This window comes from Ictidomys tridecemlineatus, chromosome 10 (assembly GCF_052094955.1).
Source record: "Ictidomys tridecemlineatus isolate mIctTri1 chromosome 10, mIctTri1.hap1, whole genome shotgun sequence".
Taxonomy (NCBI): Eukaryota; Metazoa; Chordata; class Mammalia; order Rodentia; family Sciuridae; genus Ictidomys; species Ictidomys tridecemlineatus.
In genome coordinates this window covers 37647481-37673075 of record NC_135486.1, presented here as the reverse complement: position 1 = coordinate 37673075, position 25595 = coordinate 37647481, and the positions used below count along the sequence as shown (strand labels likewise).

The 25595-nt window shown below is 34.9% G+C and overlaps 1 protein-coding gene across 5 annotated transcripts in view; it reads right to left on the bottom strand.

Moving 5' to 3' along the window:
* Positions 1-23786, bottom strand: part of Syt14 (synaptotagmin 14) — a 220810-nt gene extending 197024 nt beyond the window's left edge. For 2 of the 5 annotated variants that reach the window (XM_078022758.1, XM_078022754.1), the window contains exons 1-3: positions 23564-23784; positions 12866-12913; positions 12364-12490 (exon numbers count right to left, since the gene is read on the bottom strand). In XM_078022758.1, the coding sequence (XP_077878884.1) occupies positions 12364-12490; positions 12866-12913; positions 23564-23590 (202 nt within the window). In that variant the 5' untranslated portion in view covers positions 23591-23784. Of the gene's footprint in view, positions 1-12363; positions 12555-12865; positions 12914-23563 lie in introns of all 5 variants that reach the window. The other 3 variants (XM_078022756.1, XM_078022755.1, XM_078022757.1) reach the window with 3 other exon arrangements.
* Between the last annotated feature and the right edge of the window lie 1809 nt (positions 23787-25595).

The following is a 25595-nucleotide window of genomic DNA, read 5'->3' as shown; positions in this document are numbered from 1 at the left end:
ACAAATCTATTTAACTGGAAAGGAGAATTTAAGAGTAAGGGCAGTAAAAAAAAAAAAAAAAAAACTTACTGGATTTTCAATCGCCACAAAGCAATGGCAGCCAGTTCAGAGGGAAAAAAAAAACAACACAGAAATACTCCTCTACCTGTCATAAGCTTGGAAAGTTACCAGGTTTAACCTCTCCCCCAGCTCTATTAACTGCAGTCATTCTAGCTATCGTCTCCAAACTCTCTATGCTTGGTACTCTCCTACTTTATAATCGTATTATCCTAACACAATTATGTATTAGAACTGAAACTATTAGGATTGGATGAATATAATTGTAAATAAAAAAAGAACTCGATGAATATAAAATACTATCTAGTTCAATCCCATAATCTGTTAACCTATCACTACCAAGCACAATTCTACATCAACAATATGAGAGCAAATCATTGCTCTTAGACAGCAATACTCACTCCAAGATGTTAACTCATGAAGTTTAAGTTATTATTTAGGATCACATTTGAAGAAAATTGTAAAGATCATTTAGACTAGTAAGGAGCAAAATGCCAAGAACCATAGGCAGTCAACTTAACTTCAGGATGGTCTTTGATTCAAATGAGAGAAAAGGTAGAAAAGTGATTTTATTCTTTTCCAATTATGCCCAGATGTTGTTCATATTTGATGGCTTAAATAACTGACTTCCTTTTGGTGAAGGAAAAAGTACAGCAGGTAATAAATCTGAACATCTACACATTTTCCTCATTGACTTAGTAAAGCCATTTTATTTTCAAAGTTAAAAAATACATATTTACTTTTCCTGAACTACAAAAACAAGTTCACCACTAATATCTTCAATTCTTTACCACTAAAAAGATTCTTTTACCTACAGATTCCAAAACTGATTGTCTTCATACAGAAATAAAAGTTGATTTGTATAAACCAAATAAACTAAATAATGCCATAAAGAAAGATTTAGTACACAGAAAATGCTAACAAGTGAGGACCATAAAGCAAGACTCTGCCACAAAACTAGAAACCACCTTCCAGCTGAGCACAATTTGAACATATAAGCACACATAAACATACACATCCAGCTCTCTGATGATCATTACTTTAATTTGGGGTTCACAAAGACATAAAAGATGTATAAATATCAAGGGAAAAGAGTGTCAAGTGATAGAAACTTTTACCCAAAAAGAAGAGCCCAGAAGACTAAAGTTATACAATATAAGCAGCACTTTTTTATTGAGTTGAAATAAATATACCATAAAATTCACCATTTATTTTATTTTTTGATAGGTACAATGCATGTTTTATTAGACATTTTAATATTTTGTTGGGGGTTTTTGGCCATGAATTTAATTTATTTTTTTTTTAATTAGTTACACATGACATTTTAACATTTTGAATTTGACAAACTCACTTAAATGGAAAAATGTTCTAAGAAATAATGTAAATGAATTCCAAGTAAAAAATAAAGAAATGAGATGTGATGGAACTTAACTATAAAGTAACGAGTGTTTACTAAAAAAAATTAAAAATTTTGAAAATTCAGAAAAGCCTCCTATAATCTTACCACTAAAATTACATTCCTCTGTCATTAAGTCATTTTTTTCTTTTTTTTTAATTAGTTACACATGACAGCAAAAATACACTTCAACTCATTGCACACAAATGGAGCACAACTTCTCATTTCTCTGGATGTACACAATGCACAGTCATGCCACTTGTGCAATCATACATGTACATAGGGAAATAATGTTTAAAGAGCATAATTCAGTGACCTGTAGTATATTCATAGAGTTGTATGGACATCATCACTAACTTCACAACATTTTCACCGCCCCTCTCAAAAAACCCCACACCCATTAGCCCATGAGTAACTTCCTTCTCCCACTCTCCCAACCCTGACAACCACTAATCTAATTTCTGTCTCTATGTATTTATCTATTCTGGACATTTTGTATGAGTGGAATTATTTAATATATGGCCTTTGTGTCTGGCTTCTTTCACTCAGCATGTTTTTAAGACTAATCCATGTTATAGTTTATACCAATATTTTATCCTTCTAATGAGTGAATAATATTTCATTGTATAGATATGCCACATTTTATTTAATTCACTGATCAACTGATTAACACTTAGGCTGTTTCCACTTTGGGCCATTATGAATACTGCTGCTAAGAACATTCATGTATAAGCTTTTGTATAAACATGTTTTCAATTCTCCTGGGTGCAGACCCATCAGTGTAATTACTAGGTTATATAGTAATTCTATGTTTTTTTAAAATATTTCTAGTTCTTCAATGTTTTGTTTTTCAGATTTATTTTTTAATATTTATTCTTTATTTATATACAATACCTTTGTTTTATTTATTTTTATGTGATGCAAAGGATTGAACCCAGGGCCTCGCACGTGCTAGGCGAGCACTCTACCACTGAGCCACAACCCCAGCCCCTATGTTTAATTATTTTAAGAATTTTCAAAATGTTTTCTAATGTAGCTGTACCATTTTACATTTCTAGTAGCAACATATGGGGGTTCCAATTTTTCTATTCTATACCAACACTTGTTATTGTCCATTTTTAAGATTATCCTTAGACAAGCATTTATAGGATAATTATTCAGTATTCTTTAAGTTCTATTTTACTTATTTTTCCATAGAAGCTGACAAAAAATACAACTGGAAAGTAATACATAAAACTGAAATTATCTGCATATGATATGACTGTATACATAAAAAACTCAATATAAAGAAATATTCAAATGGCTTACTGATATGACTGCATATATGACTGATATATAAAAAAGTATTACATTTATATTACCCTAATTCATTTATTACAACAACAAAAAATGATTTATCTAAACATAAACCAAACAAAAGATATGCAAGATCTTTTTTAAAAAATTTTTGTAGTTGTAGATGGACAGAATGCCTTTATTTTGTTTATTTTTATACAGTGCTTAGGATCAAATCCAGTGCCTCACACATGCCAGGCAAGTGCTCTGCCACTGAACTACAGCCCCAGCCTATGCAAGACCTTTACACAGAAATTTCCTAAACTTTATTGAAAGGCATTACACCAATGCCATGATATGTCATGTTGAAGAACAAGAACTCCAACAAGTACCCTAGAGACATTTATTATCTCTACAATGATCTAAAGATCCAATGCAATTCCCATTAAAATTTCAAATGTGGGGGGAATGTGGGAATGCAGCTCAATGGTAGAGCACTTGCCTAGCATGTGGACAGCCTTAGGTTCAATCACTAGTACTGGGAGGGGAAAAAAGAAAAAATACACACACACACACACACACACACACACACACACACACATACTGGGTTCATATCTCAACCACATTAAAAAATCAATTCCAAAAGTATTAACAGAGCAAAAGGGAAAAAATATTAAGAAGTTAAAATAATATTAACAATTTTGTCTATTAACACACCATAGATACTTCTGAGTATCTGAAGAAAAATGGAATCTGGGGGCTGGGGATATAGCTCAGTTGGTATAGTGCCTGCCTTACATGCACAATGCCCTGGGTTCAATCCCCAGCTCCACACACACACACACCCACACAGGAATCTGCCTGACTCCATGCTTCAATATTTCTCCCCAAAATTGCATAAAACAAGAAGGGAAAAATAAATCTACATAAAAATCATGTCCTCAGAATAGCTTGAAAACAATGTGGAAATATCAAAACAATTGTGACTAAAAACAGAAAACTTATCAAACTGTAGGGTGCAATCTCTGATGTTCACATCTCATTACACTTTTTTGTAACAAAGGAAAGAGAAAAACTGCAAGGAAGATGAACAGAGAAGATAGCAAAGGGGCATAAGGCTGCTCTGAAGCTACTGTTAGGAAGATGAGACCAAGCCAAACTTGAAAATATTAATACCACAAAGAGCAGATCAGTGCACAGAGGAAGCTGAAAGTATAGGTAAGCTAAAGGGGCAAGTGTGACATAAAGAGGTAGTTGGGCAGATTTTGTAACTCATAGCTTGTGGAAAAGAAACAGGTAAGAAAGAAGACCCTTCAGCAACTGGATATTACACAAAGGGAAAATAGGAAATGGTCCTTCAGGACAAAACAGTCACAAAGCCAAAGGATTCACAACTCTGCCCCATCAAAATAAAATACAATGAAAACCTTGAGTATGTTTTTATACTATCCTCTCCTTCTACCTAACCTCAAAACTCTCTCCCTAAAACCATACCTTTAATCTGTACAACTACATCTACAGACAATTTACCCACTTGATCACCATTAACATATATGGAACACGTAAGACAATGCAAAAGTAGGCATTTTATGTTAGGGTAGATTAACTGATATTGGCAGAATATAGCTCACTGTACTTCTTGGGCTCACTGGCTCCCAGCCTGTTTTGAAGTTAGATGTAGACATGTGACTGAATTATTGACATGGGATATGAATCTGAAGGAATGTCCAAGCCTTAGCACATAAGAATCTCCTAGGCACAATCCTAATTTCCCTTTCTTTCCTCTGCACTCCCTACATCTTGATGAAGATGGACACAGTCATCTTCAAAGCTACACACAAAAAATGTCAGAGTCACAAGATGGAAAGAACCTGAATCCCTGCATCACTGCAGAAAGAATGCCCTGTGACCATTCGAAATACCTAACTCAAACTTAATGGAAATAAGGCAGAAACCGCTCTCCTTTTGGAATCATTTGTTTGAGGTTTGCCTGGTATAGCAGTTAACGGTAATTTAATAATACAATATGCTGACTAATCATTTCCTAAGGAAGCAAAACAGGCTAATTTAAGGATATAGGCCATGGAAAAGGTATATTTTAGTATGCGCAGAAAGGTGGCAGCAAAAACAAAATCTGAATGACAGACAAATTGGCATGCATTCTAAACCCTGACTAATGAAGATCTGAGTTGAAAGTAGACAGGAAAGGATATTTTAAAAGGAGACAGGAAATTATACAAAACAAGAAATATACTTCTAATACATCTTTGCTACAAATAATATTTCATCATAAAAATGTAATTTCTGAAAATTGGCTTAACCAACATTGAAATACAACCATACTAAAAAAATGAGATATGAAGAAATGCATGTGAGAATAAAACAATATTTTGTATTTAAAACTATTATAGTTTTCTTATTAATTACTGTTACTGATAGGTTTAACTCAAATCAACTGTTATGCCTTTATGTGTATTAACTAGTTTAAATCTCACAACAACACATATGAAAGACAAAACTGTTATTTCATTCCATAAATGAGGACAGTCAGGTGCATAAGGGCTAACTAACTTTCCCAAGGACACACAGTTACTAAGTAACAGAAAGACAGCATCAGAATCTAGGAAGACTGACTCTAAATCCACACCTCTAAACACTATGCTAATCTACAAGAGCAAAACCTTAATCTACCACAACAGGAAATCAAAAGATCTAAATATTTTCAAAAAAAATAAATCACAGGGAAACTTTAGTACATGAAAGTAAACAGGAAGAAGGGGGGGGGGAGAGGACAACTAAAAAGAGTCAAAAGTCTTTGGCCCTGAGGAGTAGGACTGTTGCGGAGAATGAAAGGGTTAAGGGAATGCTCTCAATCGTGTAAGAAGTATTGCTTTGATTAAAAAATCAGAGCTTTTATTTTTAAAGAAAAGAGAAAATTAAGACAAATGTTACATCTGTCATAGTTTTGTTTAGATGTGCTGTAGTTTCACTTTTAAAAGTGGATCTAACAAAAGTTAAACCTCATCAAGTTCATGGTCTAATAAGATATTTTGGGTAAAATTTAACTATACCATTTCTACTCTCTCACTCCATAGATCACACCTTGTTACCTTGCTTTTTCTCTAATCATCAAAACCTCAACCTTGAAAGGAACCACTATAATAAAATCAACTGAGAATATATATTGATGCAAATGCTTCTAATTAACAGTCATTGGATAATCACTTATTCCTAGCACAATGCAAGGCAAGCAATAATTGTTCTTCTGTATTAATCTAAAGATAATAAATGCATTAAGTTAATAAACTACTTGCTTTCAAAAAGAATGAAACTAGACCCATCTCTCTCACCCTGCACAAAAATCAACTCAAAATGAATCAAAAGACTTAGGAATTAGACCAGCAACTACAAAAATCCTAGAAGAAAATGTAGGCTCAACACTCCAGCATATAGGCACAGGCAACAACTTTCTCAATAGGACCCCTAAAACTCAGGAAATAATGCCAGCATTTATTAAATCAGATGGCATCAAATTAAAAATATTCTGTACAGCAAAGTAAACAATTAGGAATGAAGAAAGAACCCACAGAATGGAGAAAATCTTTGTTAGCTACTCTACTGACAGAGGTTTAAGATCTAGAATATATAAAGAGCTCAAAAAACTTAATGCCCCCAAAAGTCAAATAACCCAATTAACAAATGGACAAATTAATTAAACAGATACTTCCCTAAAGAAGAAATACAAATGGTCAACATGAAAAAATGTCCAAAATCATCAGCAATTAGGGAAATCCAAATCAAAACTACACAGATTTCATCTCATACTAGTCAGAACGTCAGTCATCAAAAATACAAATAATGGGCTGGGGTTGTAGCTCAGTGGTAGAGCACTTGCCTCACACACATGAGGCACTGGGTTAAATCTCCACACCACATAAAAGTAAATAAAATAAAGATACTGTATCTATAAAAAAATTTTAAAAGAATACAAATAATAATGCAAAATAATAATAAATACTGGAGAACATGTGGAGGAAAAGGAACACTCTTATACTATTAGTGTAGAATTGTAAATCAGTACAAACACTATGGAAATTAGTATGAAGGTTCCTCAAAAAATCTAGGAATGGCCGGACCCACCATATGATCCAGCATACCACTTCTCAGTATTCTGAAGAATTAAAGTCATCATATTATAGAGATACACGCATATGCACGTTAATAGCACCACAGTTCACAACAGCCAAAGTATGGAACCAGCATGGGTGTCCATCAATAGATGAATGAATAAAGAAAATGTGGTGTATATATATATACACACCAAATGGGTTTTTAATTAAGCTATAAAGAAAAATTAAATAATGGCATTTGCAGGAAAATGGATGGAACAAAGACGATCATGTCATGAGAATTAAGCCAAACTCAGAAGGTCAAGGGTCTCATTATATGGAAGCTAGAAGGGAAAAAGGAAAAGAAAGGTTGGGGTGGGGGATATTATGAAAATCAAAGGAGTTCAGTAGAGAAAAAGGACAAGGGGTGGGAGAAGGGGAAGAAAGCGGAGAGTGCTGATGAGTGATATTGGCCAAATTACGTTGTTATAGTGTATGCATGTACGACTATGTAACAACAAATCCCACCATTATGTACAACTACACTGTGCCAATAAAAAGATGCTCTTCTCAAAAAAATAATAATAACACCTACTTTATACAGTGACTAAGTAAATGAAGTGAAGAAAGTATGTAAAAACTCTAGTAAATGTTCATTAAATGTGAGCTTATATTATTTTGATGATAAACTACTTTCAAAGACTGGAACATGAATAATTTTTATATATAAATCCATATTTCATGTCAATGCTGTACTTGATCATCCCCTCTTTTCTACCTATGCTAAATTGTAGGGTAATCTCAACAAGTACCATGGCTTTAAATACCAAATACCCAAAGTTTCTATCTAAATTCCAGATTTAGATATCCAAATGTCTTCCCTACATCTTCAATTAAGGTTTGGTAAGCATCTCAGACTGAACATATCCAAAATGAAACACCTGATTTCTATTCACTATCGCCCTGCCCCCCAGCTCTTGCTCAGTCTATCTACTTTATTCAATAGCACCACCATTTGGAAGTGCTGCCAAAATCTAGGAGTCTTCCTTGCTTTTCTGCACATTAATCTATTTTCAAATTTCATCAGTTCTACCTATAAAATACATCCTAAATCCAAACACTTCTCAATGACTAACACACCTAGACTTCTTCTATAGTTTCCCAAGGGTCTCTTTATTTTCAACTCCTTACTGGTCATGTAAGAGCAGCACTATTAGGTATTAGGGTTACTCCTCTGCTTAAAACCCTCTTCTAGCATCTTATCATGTTTAAGATTAAGTACAAACCCCTTACCATGGCCTGAAAATCCATACAGAATCTGGATACCACCTACCTCTCCTACTAACCTACCTATCCACCTCTCTTAATTTGTGAGTTTCCCTAGGCTTATTCTTTACGTACTTCTTCAGCCATAATTATTTCAGCTCCTTGGACATGCAAAGTCTTATTCCCACCTCAGGGCCTTTGCATTTCTCTGTTCTCTAACTATGACCTTCTCCTGATCTATGTTCTCTCTTCTTCTCATCATGCAGAATCAGCCTAAGAAGAAGCCTTACCTGCCTATTCTGTCTGAAGGCTCTGATACTGACACACATACACTCTCTATCATACATACACACAAAAACACACATCATCATCATCATTGTATTCTATGTCTTCACAGCATTTAGCTATCTAAAATTAATTTGTTTGTTTATTATCTATTTCCCTTCACCTGAACATTATAAACTACATATGAGCAAGAAAGTTTTCTTACTGAATATGATATCCCATACAGTGCCCAACACTTAACTATTTTCTAAAGAAATTAAATAAAGGGCTGGGGATGTAGCTCAGCAGCAGAGCGCTTGCCTAGCATGCATAAGGTACTGGGTTCAATCCTCAGCACCACATAAAAATAAAGGCATTCTGTCCAACTACAACTACAAAAATATTTTTTAAAAAAAGAAATAAAATATACAAGAATACAAAGACACAAAAAAGAAAATTAAGAGGAGAAATTCATCCTCTACCTTCATAACCAATAAGCATTTCATGGGCTTTTGATCCCATTAACTACACAAGGATACCTGGCTACATTGGTATGGACCACTAAAACTGCTATCTGGCACTGCTACACATAACAATGGAACCTAGAAACCCCTACTACCCATTCCAAGAAACAATAAAGTTACCAGAAGACACAATAAAGTGGTCACAGATGCCAATTTTTAAAAAAAAAAAAAAAAAGAAAAGCCAACCCCCACTAAAACTCTAAGATCTTGGATTTATATGTTGTTGAGAAAGGGATGGAAAGGTTCCAGTTTCACAGTCCCCAGTAAGAACTAGTTACTAATATGACATTTCTCTTCAGATTTTGGATTCCTCTATTCATCCCAAGTCAAAAAAAGTTAAGAACAGCCAAGGGGGCTTGGGTCTCCTCTATGCTTAGGAGGAAAAAAAAATATGGACAAGGCAAAGTAACTCAGGCAAAACTATAAAATAGGTACAATCTGTCTTCAGCGTTCTATAAATAGTCTGCCCTTGGCATCTCAAATCTGCTTAATCTGGACACTCTCCAAGACGGTTCTGCTTCTACTTTTCACCCACTTGTCCAACCTCCTTCCCCACAGATATCACATTGTCTTGGATATCATGCCTTAATTTTCTGCTTTCCACCGTGAAAGTGAAACAATCTGATATACTGTGATAATGTATTTAAATGAGAATGCCAGAGGACTGTTCCCTTCCCAGGTAATATATATTCTGAAATGAACCTCTAAAAATTAGATAGATTCTAATTTAGCAAATGCCAAAAGGGGAGAAACCCTGGAACACTTATGAGAGACATTTCAGAAGAACCAGGTTCTTCTGGTGTCCTTCAAATAATACCAAGCACATTTCTATACTCTATATACTGAGCTTGAAGGACAGTCAACCTCATTTACAAGAGAAAATTTAAATGACATTGAACTACAATTTTTATTTGCCAGATTAACAACAGCAACAGCAATAAAAATCTAAAAGTCTAAGACACTCTGAAAGAACTTTTGAATTTATCTAACTTTTTTTAGATGCTGATGGACCTTTTATTCATTTATTTATATGCAGTGCTGAGAATCAAACCCAGTGCCTCATACATGCTAGGCAAACACTCTACCACTGAGCACAACCCCAGTCCCAAGTTCATAAAACTTTTGATGCGAAAGTAAAATGATACAATCCATGAGGTGAGGAACTTTGCAATTTCTAATACAATTATATAGTAATTCCTCTTGAACCTAGCAATCTTATTTTTCAGACCTCCACTATTATTTATGAACAAAGGTATTCACTGTGGCATTATTTTAATAGCAAAAATTTGAAAACATGGTAATTTCAATTAATGGGAAATTAAGTGAATGATGGTATGTGATATGTGATATGTTCATGTTAGAGAAGAATGCAGAGAAAAAAAATAAGATCTCATCCTTTTGGTATGAATTTAATTCTAGGATACAGGCTTTAAAATAATCCAGATACAAAATAATAATACATAATATGCCACCTTTTGTAGAAAGGAAAATAACTAAGAATATATTACTAGGAAACAGCGGTCTAGGCAAAAGAAAATAAGAGACTCAGGCTGTAATGACAGCAGCAGAATGGGGAAAAAAAGAGGATGGATTCAAAATACATTTTGCAGGTAGAACTGACAAAACTTGCTAATAAATGTAGGAAATAAAAGAATGAGAGAAATACAGGAAGATTCTTAAGTTAGAACGTAAACAACTGAGTAGACAGTGCTATTAATTACCCGAGATGAGGAAGCCTGAAGAAGGTAGAGGTTCATGTTAGAAAATCAAGACTTGCATTTTAGACATGTTAAGTTGTTATTCTAACAGACATCCAGTAAGAAATTTCAAGTAAGTAGTTTGATAAAAGAAGAAGAGTTCAAAGACAGTCCACAGCTGGATTTATAAATTCACAGAGCATTCAAAACAGTAATACTACATAAAATCAAAAGAGGGAAAAGATGGAAAAATGAAATAAGTCAAGGACCAAATCCTGGTGTGTTCCACAGTTACAGGTCTAACAGAGGGAGAAGCCAGCAAAGGAGACAGAGAAGAAATAGCCAAACATGTTTTTAAAAAATGAGTGTAATATCAGAAATATCATTAAAATAATTAAAATAATTCTACTTTATATAACTTTCATATTCTGTAATTTATAAAAGTCCAGCTTAAAATACAAAAGTTTTAGCCCTCAGTCTTAATTCTAGAAATATTTAAATACTTATGCAACATCCAATACATTAAATTCCAAGGAAATACATATAAACAGAGATTCAGACACTTTTTCATGACATGGCTACAATATGAATAATTTTTTCTAAAATTTTGATCACAGAATTAAAATTCTACAGAAAAATGGAAGGACGTCAAGAGTAAAATGATATAGAAAGATGTGGACCACATACAGAGATGTGGGCAAAGCATATTCTGACAACTACCTGGCCAGGAATGGAGACAGCAATAAAGAATAGCAAAAGTGAATAATGAAATAATTACTTTTATATTCTATGTTCTCCACTGTAGCTTTCTGCTTCCACTGTAGCCATGAGAAACCCTCTTTACATTTTAGTTTCCTTCCTCCTAGTGGTCTCTATTCTTTCTCGATTCTCTCTTCACCTCACTGTAGCTTTAACAGCTTTTGATAACAATCTGTGTAGCAGCTTCTTTTGCTGTCCCATCAAATAAGAAGTCTTAGTGGGATGAGACAATAACTAATAAAATAACTAAATAAAATAACTAAAATAAAATAACTAAAAAAATATTTAAACATTTATAGTAATTCCAGATTAAAACATTAGAATATAAGACTAAAAATGTTTACACAAGGGGAAAAAAAAACAATGTACCAATTTGTCCTCCTTCCTCCATTTTAGGTAAGAAATACAAATCCACATAAGAACTGACTTCCATTTCCTCCTTGGAGATACCAGAGGAAAGGTATAGATAAGCTACATGCTAATAAAGGAAGATTGTTTTTAAATAAAAAGGAATTGCAGACAGTGATACATAGATAAATTACATGACCATGTCAATAATAGCCGCATCAATTCACCTAAGAAAGACTAAACATTTTTTTCAACTCTAAAAAAGCTAAGATTTTTCAGAGCTGTCAAAGACTTGCTGAGAATAAACTGACATTTCCCTGACATGCCAATCACACTCATGTATCACTAACACTGACACTGCTCCAAACCTCTTGCAGGTAAAATATTAGGGTGAGGTTAGATGTTAACTGACCAGACTCAAGAAAATCAGGTGAATTTTCAAGAGATGCAAGAAAAAGAAAGCACTCCAAGTTTTAAAAGAGATAAGAATAGTAAATTTATAAGAATTTATTTCCCTGGCCTCCCCAAGTCTATCTATTCCTTTCTTCATACCATTTCACAGATTTGTGATTACTTCTACAGAATTATGGGGACACCCAATGTTCTCCTGATTCTTTCAAATCTGGAGAACACCTGATTCCTCGCATTCCACCTAATAACTGAATTACCTTTCCTGGGGCCACCTTGTTGAACCACCCAGTTGTCTAAGGAAGCATAGACAGTTGTTCGTGTCATAGGATGTTGTGGTCTTTGATATATTCCCGATTTGAATTTCAACCAACTCCTCACATCTCTCTGATGGGGCACAGTAATAGAACAGAAGTCAATGGGAGATCAGCATGCACTCAGATTCCAGATTCTGAAAGGGAACAAAAATCAAACCCTCCATTCTTTGCCTCTTCACCATGTCTAAAAATCAATATGCTAGAAACCAGGCTTTATCAGTCCATCAAAACTAAATATAAAGCAGCAACTCTCAAGAGCCACATAGTAATCAACATGTACTTTATGTACAATTAAGTCTATAATACAAGTAACAAACATTAATTAATTAATGTTTATTAAATGTTATGTCTAATAAATCCAAATAAATTGTCTGCCATCTCACAAAAATCTATTGTACACTGTATTTTTTTAGTATTTAAATATCTTTACTGAGCATTGACTTACCTTTTCTAATACAAATAAGTTCATGTACTCCACAGGTTCTCTCTCCACCTATTTAAAAAAAAATTATGAGGCATTAAAAACATAGAAAATAGCCTGAGCTTGAATGTTACCAAAACCCACTTTATATTAGCACCTAGAAATTATCTTGGGAAAAAAGTTCCCTAATTCTTCTCTTTAAACTTAACTAAATTAATGTGATAACCTGGTTCTCAGAATTTTTTTAAACAACCCAAAAATTAAGGCTTTATGAAGTTTTGCAATGAAGACACTTCATTCAAGCATGATATTTTGAACAACAAGCCTCTCAAGAGCAGAAATCACATCACCACTTCCCAAACCCTCTTCATATCAGTATGCACCCAAGTTACCATAAAACAAGGCAAGAAAAAACTTGGCCAGCATTCCAGGAGTCTCTTTATGTACCTCCATAAGTACAACCCTATTCCCCAGAAGTAACCACACTCCTGAGTACTAACAATACATCTTACTTAGTTTTATCTTTTTATAAAATTTATATAAATGGAATCATTTAGCCATCATTTTTGAGTCTTGCTTCTATCAATAGTTGTAACATTAATCCATTTTATTACTTGTGGTTGTGATTCATTCCCTTTCATCACTGTGTAAAATTCCACTGTATATATACATATATATGTACACACATCTCAGTATATTTATACATACATAAACTTCAATGCATACACATGTGGATTAACTTGAGATTGGGTTGGTTATAAACAATTTTGCTATCAACTTTTTTTTATTCTAATTGCTATAAATCTTTTTAACTTGTGTTAAAAACAAGTAATTATATTATTAAAAATTGCTAAGGGAGTAGGGGCTAGAGTTGTGGCTCAGTGGTAGAGCGTTCACATAGCACGTGCGAGGCCCTGGGTTCGACCCACAGCATCACATATAAATAAAATAAAGGTATTGTGTCCAACTACAACTAAAAAATAAATATTTAAAAGAAAGAAAGAAAATTGCTAAGGGAGTAGATTCCAAATGTTCTCATCATAAAAAATAATGAGTAGGTGATGTGACAGATAAGTTAATTGGCTCAATTAAATTACTCCACTAATACATGTATTAAAACATCACATTATACCCATAAATATGTACTGATTATTCTAATTTAAAAGTAATTTTATTAGTTACTTTATAAATATATATTTCCTTCACATAAAAACATAATGCCACCAATTTAATGTAGGCTCAATAAAATTTTGTATTGTTCTGTATATGTATAGCTGAATCATTACACTGTGAATTACTTTTAAACTTTATATAATCAAAGCAAAATAATTGAATTCTTTAATTCATTTTAAAAGCTTATTATGAAAGTTCAGTTATAAGAAATAGGAATATCTTACAGCAATGATACGAGAAATAAAATACTATTATATCCACTTACGAAAAAAGTAGGTCATCTGAGAAGCAAGCAAATAAGCTAGAAAACAGTATTTCTATCACTAAAGTAGGTTAGACTTACAGTCTAACTTGGTTGCAACAATGCCATTGTTTCCTTCTTATCAGCAATATAGACTAATCACTATCAGAAACACTCACAGCAAGAAAAAGTACATAATGTTAAGCCATGTTATAAAAGAATTATTATTCAGCAAATTCCCAGGGTAAAATACAGTATTAACTGGAATATTACCAATGAGCAAACACAGATCATTTGCTGAACGGCTAGAATGAAATACAACTATAAAAACATATCTTTAAATTGAGGAGACAACAATCAATTAAGTCAATACTTACCAAATTATAACATATTTTCAAGACATTAGAAGAATCAAGTAATAACAATAATGCAATAAAGACTGAGGCCAATGATGTTTTCTTAGGTTACTTAGAAATATTTCTTCTATGTGGTCATTAATGTATATTCTCTAGAAGCTAACATTGGTAACTTAGTTTGAATTATGTATTTTATCCATGTAACCAGGCTGCATTTTTTTTCTTTTTTTTTTAGGGGCACTCAACCACTGAGCCACATTCCCAGCCCTATTTTGTATTTTACTTAGAGACAGAGTCTTGCTAAGTTGCTTAGCACCTTGCTTTTGCTGAGGCTGGCTTTGAACTCATGATCCTCCTGCCTCAGACTCCCGAGCCACTGGGATTACAGGCATGCAACACCAGACTCAGTCAGGCTGCAATTTTTAACGTGTGCAATTAAAACTAGGCTCTCCCACATATTTAATATAAATTGGTTAGGTTTTACAATCAATCTTAAATATAACAGCACAGTTTTTACAAAGCTTATTATTAACAAATGAAAGCTAACTTCCTTTTATAAGTATTCAACTTATCTGTATTTAAAAACCTCACAAATTCAAAAAAGCTAGTCAAATAATTATTATATTTGCCCAAGTACTCATGAGAATCACACAACCAATATAACAAGAAACGGAACTAAAAAATAAAGTTGTCTAACTTGTTATTTTAAAGTATAAAATGACTAACCCAGACACTAAAGGTAACTAATTATCAATAAAAATTTTCAAACATTATGTTTAATATAATCAAGAAATAAAAACTGATTTTTCTTCATTTTTATGAAAAAATAAAATTATGAATTGTTTTCTAATCTTCTAAGGCAATTTAAATAGAAGTGAATTTTGCAAAAACTTTTTACAGGTCATATTAACATTGCTTTTGAAATAACCATCTAAGCAACATAAAAATGAGCAATAGAAAATGATACGCTTTGTCAGTTACCATCTTTTCCCTCAGGCAAACCCATGTAGGAGCATAATGTAACCTGGCATAGTCCCCTTATAATTGGGGGGAAATAAGAAGAAACAGATGTGCATGGATATGCACAAATACATATTTTTTCCACATTTACAAAGGAGAATGTGTAGAAATGTTATAATCCCCATCAAAATAGATCCAGGAGACCCTGTCTCTAAATAAAAATATTAAAAAGGGGTGGGGATGTGTGGCTCAGTGGTTAAGCACTTCAGGTTCAATCCCTGGTACCTTCCCCGCAAAATAAAAATAGATACAGGTATACAAAACTGGAATTAAACCCACAATTTAGTTACTTTAAGAGTCCTTTTCAAAATTCACTGTATTTTATCTAACTTGTTCTGACTATTATCCTAAAACACCAAAATTTACAGGTCTACTTATTTCTGCCTTATCAAACACAGGAAATCTACTGTAGAAATATCTTAAAATTTCATCTCACTTAAAGATTCTTCTTCAAAGCATATCTATTAAAATAGACACAATCTGTAAGTTAGCCTTCACTCATACATTGTTATAGTTAATTGGTATGCAAAAACATATATATAATGAAGATGAAATTTTAAATATTTTCTATTAATGCTGCCAACTACCCTCAAACAATTTAACCACTGATCTCTAGACACATTTTAGTTTTGTCCCTAATTAGCCGTTCATTCAAATATACCAGTTCTGATCTATAATTTAAAATACAGTGTTGAGGAAAGATCATAGATCCTGAATTTATCCAGACTTAACTCTGAAGTCAGCATCACCCAGCACCATTTTTGTAACATTTTATGCTTGTTACTTAATCTGTAGGGTAAGAAAAAAATAACTAAAAGCCAGGTATTGTGTCATACACCTATAATGCCAGCAACCTGGGAAGCTAATGCAGGAGGATCACAAGTTCAAGGACAGTCTCTGCAACTCAGCAAAATTGTCTCAAAATGAGAAGCCCTGGGTTCAATCCCTAGTACCACAAAATAAAAGTCATTTGTGAAGTGGTAGAAGTGGTAATAAAAACAACCGCAGGAAAGAAAACAGTTTTCATCTTGCATACTGATTTCCATGGGTTAGTAGTAGCTGCTGGAGTGAGAGCAAAGGGCAGTGTTGCCCAGGATTCTGAAACCAAGTCCACAACAGATAGGAAAAAAGAGTCCTTCATAAAGCAGATGACTACTACAGTTGAGAGTAGGTAAAGTAGTGCTAACCACAACTGAGAGAATAGATAAGTGATGACTGGCCCATGATAGACACTGAAAAAGGTTAATTCCCTTAGCATTCTCCACAAGAAAAATATAAAATTCAAAGAAAACTGAAGGGTTCAAGCTCAGGAATCAGGGAAGACTTCAGTATAATGTTTTCTTCTTTTTAAGGCATGAATTATCACTAAATATCACTAAATGTATAAATATTCAAAAATAAATGTTAACCTTCTCATACTTAACTTGTTCTCTTTCTTAAAATTTTCTTTAAAAAATAAACAAAATCTTCAGGCCTCTAATCCTCTGGGACTTTATCTCCCAAAATGGAATCACTGTTTTTTGTTGATACTATGCAATTACTGTAGAATTAAAAGTCTGAATGAATCAAGTTCTTTCTATACTTTTACAAACTCATATTGTCTACAGTACTTATATTCAATTGTAGCCCAAATTTTAAGGAACATACTCACCTCCACAACAGCATCACCTATAACCAAATAAAACTCTATTCATGACAATATCTTATTTAGAGTACTTCACAATTTACAGAGCATGCTCAATACAGTATCTTATTTGATCCACATAAGCTCCTGTGCATTTATTCAATATTTTTTCCTAAGAAATATAAATTTCATAAAATTAAATTCACTAATCAAAAATCAATCCATTTTCCAATCATTGTGTCACTTTTTATTTAGTTTGTTAATTAGATTTTTGACTATTAGATGCTCATTAACATAACACAATAAATCCCTGTCAGGTTTTTGACAATTAGAAGCTCATTAACATAACACAATAAATCCCTGAATAAATATGTGTGCACATACACACACTCTACTAAATTAAATTTTCGAGTTAAATAAGAATAAAACAAAACCTTTGTTTTGACTACTACATCAGATTAATTTTTTTAAACTACAAATATGCATTACTAAATTTATAAACTCAGAATATTTAAGATAATATTTCATTATGTCACCTCATGATGACTCAAAATTACTACTCTGAATATCTATATGAATATAGTCCTAAAAAATGTAGAAAATAATAAATTGCTGTGTGTGTGTGTGTGTGTGTGTGTGTGTGTATATATATATATAGTTTACTTGTAAATAAATTCCTAGTAACAGTTTGCTGTTTGTCATTATTTCCTCCTCCTACAAAATGGTAAATTGATGCTTTCAATTAATTAATTTCAATTAATTAAGACATTACCACATACATAAAATATCCATATAATCATTTTACTCAAAAGCTTGAAATATTCTATCTATATTAGTTTGTTCAAACTTACATTATTGATATACATCTACTTTCAATGGCTGAAGGGGTGAGGTCAACTAAATAGAAATCAAATCTAAGAGGAAAGTGAGTATACTATCACATATATACTGTATATAAACACTGTCTTCCAAAAAAGTAATAATGCAAACAGTATTACTCAACAAATTGTATAAATTAAGCCAATATATGGTTCCCTGCCCTTTCCCCATTGTTATGCACTGTTGCATTCTATTACCACCTTAAAACAACTGAAAATAACTGTTGTGTTTTCTTCTTGTTTCAAATTTGGTTTAGTAAGTTAGAAAAGGAATCTCAAGTAAACTGTAAATTAGTAAAAATTACTTCCAGAAGTCTCTGAACAACCCCATCTAAATGTATAAACATGTCTCAAATCTCTCTCAAAGATTAGAAATTTGGGGGCTGAAGTTGTAGCTCACTGGTAGAATGCTTGCCTAGTGGGTGTACGGCACTGGGTTCAATCCTCAGCACCATATAAAAATAAATAAATAAAATAAAGATATTGTGTTCATCTAAACTAAGAAAATATTTTTAAAAACAATTAGAAATTTTAGCTTTGCCACAAGTCAAAGTATCACTTTTAAGAATATCATTGATTAAACTGAACTGTAATTCCTCCAGAAATAAACTATTAAATAAATTACCTCATTCTGCTACAGACTGTGAATAGGTATGACATCCTAACCACACTGACCCTACATAGGTATATACTAAGCCTACCTCTCTAGTAATAAAACATGGAAAGTAGGAATTGGGTTTGATGTTCTCCCTCGTGATTAATATATATCATGTTTCTATTGGTTTTTTAAATTCAATATTTCAAACGGCTTCTGAAAGCCCAAATTCTGCCTTAAAAATCTTGGGGGGAAATGTATGAATTGCCAAGATCATTGTAATGTCATGTGTAGCTAATAAAAAATAAATAAAATTTAAAAAATCTTAGGGGAAAAGTTTTAATGAGCATCTCAGAATTCTAGTAATAGGTTTAAAATACAGCATATGTAGAAATGTGTGGCCAACTATATAAGCTGCACTATGAATAAAAGGTAGATATCTATACATACATACACAGATCTTTCCAAACTTCTTTTACAATTTTTAAACTGCTTTCCAGAGAGATTAAGTTGTTAAACTAACTTAATTAAGTATACCAAGTTAACAATAAAGGTGTTCATTTTTCACTTTCACAAAACATGTTGCAGAGTCTTTTGTTACTCTTATGGAAAAGATGGAAAAAAGCAGATTGAATGAGGAGACGGACCAGATATTAAGAAACAGCTTTATTGTAAGGTTTTAAAATTTTGAGATTTACATTTTACAAAGATAATTAACACTAGTTTGGAAAATGAATTGGAAGGAAACTGAAGACTAGAGATAAGACTATTTAGGAAACTAATGTGAGTCTCATAATAGGGGCATAAACTAAACAACACAAGCACCAAGCAACATAAATTAGTTTGAAATGTGAATTATAACATAGGTGTGATGTCCAGGTTTCTAACTTAAATGTCTGGTTATTTAAAATGCCACTCAGTTGGTAAATGTGCATGAAGAGGGGGAGTATGGAGGGGAAATTTGGTGGCTACAATTGATTTGGTGCCTGCAATTACAACTTTAGGACACTCCTAATGTTCTAAGCTACACATTTGGATCATTGTAGGCCATCCAAATGAAGATATCTAGCTACCATCTGGAAACATAAGTCAAGAAAATTTAGTGTTAAAGATATGCATCTGAGCAGTGGAGGGAATCCATGGTGATATCTACAGAATTCCGTGAAACAGTTCAAGAAACATGGTTTGAGAACATACTATGTTCAGGTACTATTCAAAATTTAAGGAGTACTAACATGAGTAAAATGTTATCCTCTAGGAATTTACACTTGCACTGCAAAAACAGATTTGTAAACAAGTGATTAAAATATTGTTCAATGTGTACAGTACATGTAAAGCAGATGATGGCAAGAGGATTGAGAAGAGAAACACAAAAAACAGGAGGTCAAGTAGATGAAGAGAAGATTCAAGGGTGCACATTTATAATCCTAGTGACTCAGGAGGCTAAAGCAAGAGGATAGCAAATTCAAGGCCAGCCTCAGCAATTTAGCAAGAGCCTGTCTCAAAATCAAAAATAATGAGGACTGTGAATACAGCTCAGTGGTAGAGCATTCCTGGGATCAATTCCCAGTACCACAAAAGAGAGACAAAGAGATGATTAAGAACTATGTTGTCAGGAGAGAAGATAAAAGTGCAGTCAACAATGTCAGACTGACAGAGGTCAATAATAGAAGAGTTAATATTCTGGATAGCAATTACATGCTTTGACAGGCCAGGTAGAACATAATTCCCAACATGGTATCAACAAACAGCTAGAATAACAAGAAGGATCTTGAAACTATTCAATATTTCAAAATACCTTTTAAAAATTGTACTTTTAATTAAGATTGAACTAAATTCTTCACATCTGAGTGAAATTATGTTAGTTCAGTGTAACATCTTAAATGGTATCATTATATATTTATTTGAGGGCCAGACCAGCTGTTAAATGTCTGACTTATAAAGGAGGATATGAATAATATTTAGTAGAAATAAATTGGTGCTATAAAATAAGGGTTCCAGAGAGGAGGAAATAAAAGTGAATCCTCATACCTAAATGTCTAGACTAAAGGCCCAAAACACTCGCACAGAGTATACTTAACTGATATAAATGACCTGTTCTTTAATTAAAAACATTCGTTGGTTATACAAAGGACTGAAGACATGACTTGAGAGTAATCCAGGTAAAAACTGCTTTTTGTTGACTGCAGCCTCATCTTGGGCCAACATAAAGCTCCCAAAAGGCTACTCTAATAATAAGCTACATTAATAAGATTATGTACAATTCAAAGGTGATATAAAAGTTTTAATGCATACTATTCAACAGTGCAACTGAAATGGAATAGCCCACCACTATATTCCAAATTTTAAAACAGTATAATTCCTTCAAAGGAGAGAACTGGATAGTATGTCTAAAAAAGAAAACACTGTATATTTGTTTTCAAGTTGTAGAGAGGATGCTGTGTAGACAGAGAACAGAGGACTTTTAATTATTGTTACAGAAAGCAGAACCAGATGAATAGACAGAAGTTACTGAATGGCAGACTTTAGGCCAAATACAGAACTTTCGGCCAAATGCAAAGACCTCCCAAATATAAAAATTACTGTCTCCAAACCAGTGTTGAACTCATCACCATTTTTTAAACAACAGAAGTTAAGATTCATCTTTTGGTATTCACACTATATCATAATTGCCTGTTTAAAATTATCTGTCTTCCCTCACTAGAATGCTAACTCTTGAGGAGAAGACTGTGGTCTTATTCACCTTCATGGGCCCATGAAGTTTAGTACAGAATAATATGTGCAGCTAGCATACAATCAATGTCTGTTAAATTAACAGGTGAATGGAGCAACCATGTTTTAGAATTCAGAATCTCTTCATTGAGAACAATGTTGGATATTTAGTTCTGAGAATCTAAAATTCTCAGTTTCTAATACAGAATCTTCATCTAGAGCTCACTTTATAATACAGTCTAGGAATGATGTGTATTAAAAAATCTGCTTTAGTAAGTGATAAGATCAACCTGACATCTTTGAGATATACCAATACAGTTACTTTGCCTAACTAGGAAGGACATAATTGGTTGGTCTTTAAACCACAAAATCTAAACAAATACTTAAATATAAAAATATTTATGAGAGTATCTCAACATATCAAAGGCTTGGAGGTACAGTTCTGTGATAAAGTGCATGCCTGCATGCATGAGACTCTGGGCTCAATCCTCAGCACTAAAATAAAATGATAATAAAACCACAGAATAATTCCATGAATACGATTTTTAAAATCTTGTTCTTTAAACATGCAAGTAGTGGGCAGAGCAAAATACCAACAGTTGACATGAAAAAGGATCCAGTAACATTTAACTGCTATAGGAAAGAATGGACAAACTAAAAAAAACTGGAAAATATTTTAAGTTACAAGTTATAAGACCATATCTTAATGCTATCTGACTAACCCTTCTTCACATTCTGGACAAACCTTATTACCTTCACCATTTTACCACAAACTGGATGGGAAAATATACAATACAACTTTTAAGCCCTAGTAAAAAGTACAGTGAGGAAGAGAAGTTGAAAGTACTGTTCCAGATAACAGGAATATCAAAGATTATAGGTAAATCGTATTCTTCAGTAGATCTTATTCCCCATAATCTTAGCTAAAGTAGATATTTGAAACTGAATGTGTGTCCTGCATAGAGTAGGTACTTATTGTCTTAAATGAAACAAACACACAGCTTCATTAATTTTGGAGCTCACAAGATCTGACATAAACTCCCCAGATATGTGTGCTACTAGTGATTGTCATTTATATGGGAAGCACTCGGAAAAGTTTTACTTAGGAGGAACACACATTCAGTGTAAACAAATAAGGATACAGTTCTAGGTACCTTGCACATACAGGTGAGTATATATATAGGGAAATTTACAAGTCACTTGCATTGTCTGAGTTAATATAACAGTGAGGCAGGGATAGAAGATGCTGTAGGCTTCACATAAATATCCTAGCTATGATATTAATTTTCACAATATCCTCCTTAAAAGCAAGACAAAATATAGATACTAATTCCTGTTCCATGTTTTTTAGAACAAGAAAAAAGTACACGTTAGTGCCATCTACCTTATGTTGGAACTTAACTCTTATTAAGCTACTTTTTAAAAATACTGTTCTCACTAAAACAGAAGAATGATATTTGCAGGATTCTAAAAGTGCCCAAGTTGTAAAGATATATTTACTCCTACATTGAGAAAAGCGGTTTTGAGTGTTAAGGGGGGAAAAAAACACTTGATGAGGAAATTAACGTCACCCCAAATTTCCTGGTCCCCTACACCATCAAAGAGAAGGGTAATGGATGGAAAGAAAAATCAGTTCCAGAGCAGGGATGGGAAAGGATAAGGAAGGGGACAGCTAAACTGGGCTCAGTTTGGCAAGAAGGAAGGTATCTCAGGAGGAAGGTTTGCTGGGGCGATGTAACGGGAGAGGTGCAGCCCGAGCCCCAGTGCCCACGCTCCTCCCAGCCCGTCCCGCGGGGTCTGCAGGGCCGCAGCAGGAGCCCACTCTGCTGGGCCCGGAGGAGGCGGCCCCGACCCTGTACCAGAGCTCCAGACCTGCGCCCCCGCGCGCGCCGGCCGAGACCGGAACCGCGAGGGCCGGGACGCGCGGGCGAACCAGGTCCAGTGTCTCCGCCGCGCCGCTCCGCCCACCCGCCTCCCCGGGCGCCGACGGGACCCCTGCGCTCCGCCGGCTCACCTCGGCCCTCAGGAGACAGCCCCGCCCGCACTTCAACCTCCCGGACCCCTTCGATCCCCCGCTGACTGGGCGTTCCCCTCTTCGCTCACCACCGTCGGCCTCCACTTACCTTCAATCGCCATGATGTGCTCGCCATGGACCGCACCAACTGGATGGCAGGGGCGGCGGGCCGGAGGACGGAGGACCAGCCGAGTCCGCTAGCGGCAGGGGCGGGCCCGGCCCGGAGTCTCCGAGCTGCGCGGCCGAGAGGAGAGCCGCGGGAGGGCGGGGCGGGGAGGGGCCCGAGCACCCAGAGTGCGGGAGGTAGAAGAAATGGAACCTTCCTGGGGCCGCCGCCGCCGGCGGCACGTGACGCGCCCCGCCCCCACCCCGCCGCCCCCACTGCGCCTCGCGCCGGGATTCAAAACAGGTGCCGAGTCCGGACGGCTGTGGCGCCCGCGCGCCGGACCCGCCCGAGGGGCGCGGAGGGTTGGGGACAGCCCGGGCCGAAGCCTCCTGGAGCCTCCCGGAGCCGGGACCACGCCGGGCGCCCGCTCCTCTGTTGCTAGCCCCATCCCGAGCCGAGGAAGGAAGGGAGTAGGAGAGGACGTGGTCAGGACCATGGACAGGTCTTCTCCGTTAAGTGGGGCTCTGGGATTCCACTCGGTGACTCTCGGATTTGGTTAGGTGAAGGTCTGTTTTGGTTTTGTTTTCTTTTGCCAAATGCTCGCCTCACATCTCCGCTGTGGGATAGAGACAGCTAGTTGGCAAAAGGCAAACAGGAGAGAGGGATTCTGAGGACATGCTGCTCGCCCCCCCCACACACACACACACACACACACGCACACACACGTGTGTGCGCGCGCACTTTACCCCTCGGCCTCGCTGCTGATCAGGCAGCCCCTTGGGAGTATGAGTTGGCATTTGTTTACACCGTGTAAACACCCATTTGAGGCCACACAAAAGTAGGAGTTAGATAGATTTTTTCTTTTTTTTTTTTTAAGGAGGTCTAGAAAGCTTGCAGATTTGTTTTTTATTTTTAAATTTGCAAATCTAAGGGCTTTATGAACAGTCACAGCCCAACCACCAGCAGAATAACAATTGGCCACTTAATTTTTACTTAAGGTGCTTGAAACATTCAATTCTTCACGCAACTCTCATTTTCATTTGGTACTTTAAGGGCGTTGACAATCAAGGGCACAAACAACATTGAGGAATAGGGAGTTCGTGATTCTCCCGAGTAAGGAAAATGATAACTCCTAGGGCACCTTAGCTATATTAGGGACTGACACAAAGAAGAAAATCTTTTGCACTTATGTAAGTGAGGTTGGACTGTAATCTAGAGCAGAAACTGTCTTTCATTGCTTTTACATAACCTCTCCCTTAGTCACATGTTTATGTTCAATAGACATTCTTTTATTAGTTCATTGAATATCTTTTCCAGCCAGGCACTGCGCTGGAAAACTGACTACAAACAAGAATTATTATTAAATGATCTACTAGAAAACACAAAAATGTCTATAGTGCAGGCTAGGAAACTTCAAGTATGTATGTGTTTTCACTATATCTGTGGGATTCACATAAAATATGTGTAATTAAGGACATTTCTATCTTAAAACTGTCTTAAATTTCAAGACATAGGTCTGAATTTGAAACCACAGTTCTGGGTTTGTGGTTTCTGACTGATTCTGAGTAATCCAATTGTTCAACTTTTTAAAAGAGTTTCATATTGAAAGAAAAAAATTATATTTCATCACCAATTATACAAGTTACTGTATATAAGACCAAGTTACATGAGCTTTCATAACCCAAGTTAATATTACCATAGTATGCTCAGAAAATTTTGGAGGGGTGGCAGGGAGGACTTCAGTGTCAAACTTGGCAAACCTGGAAACTTAAGTCATTGCTGCATTTTCCCGCTTTGATTAAAATGCATAATTCTCCCTACCATGTTGTCTTTAATGAAAAACAAAAGCTATGCTCTCCAAATATTAGTTGGAAAATTTCTGAGACTAATATTGGAGAATGTTATATGAATTACCTCAGCTTCCCAACATTTCAAATAGCTTCTGAGTTTGATTAGCAGCTGTTGTTGCTAAGATGTGGTTTGTTCCTGCCAAATTTATGATGAAATTTACTTGTCAATGAATGTAACAGTATTG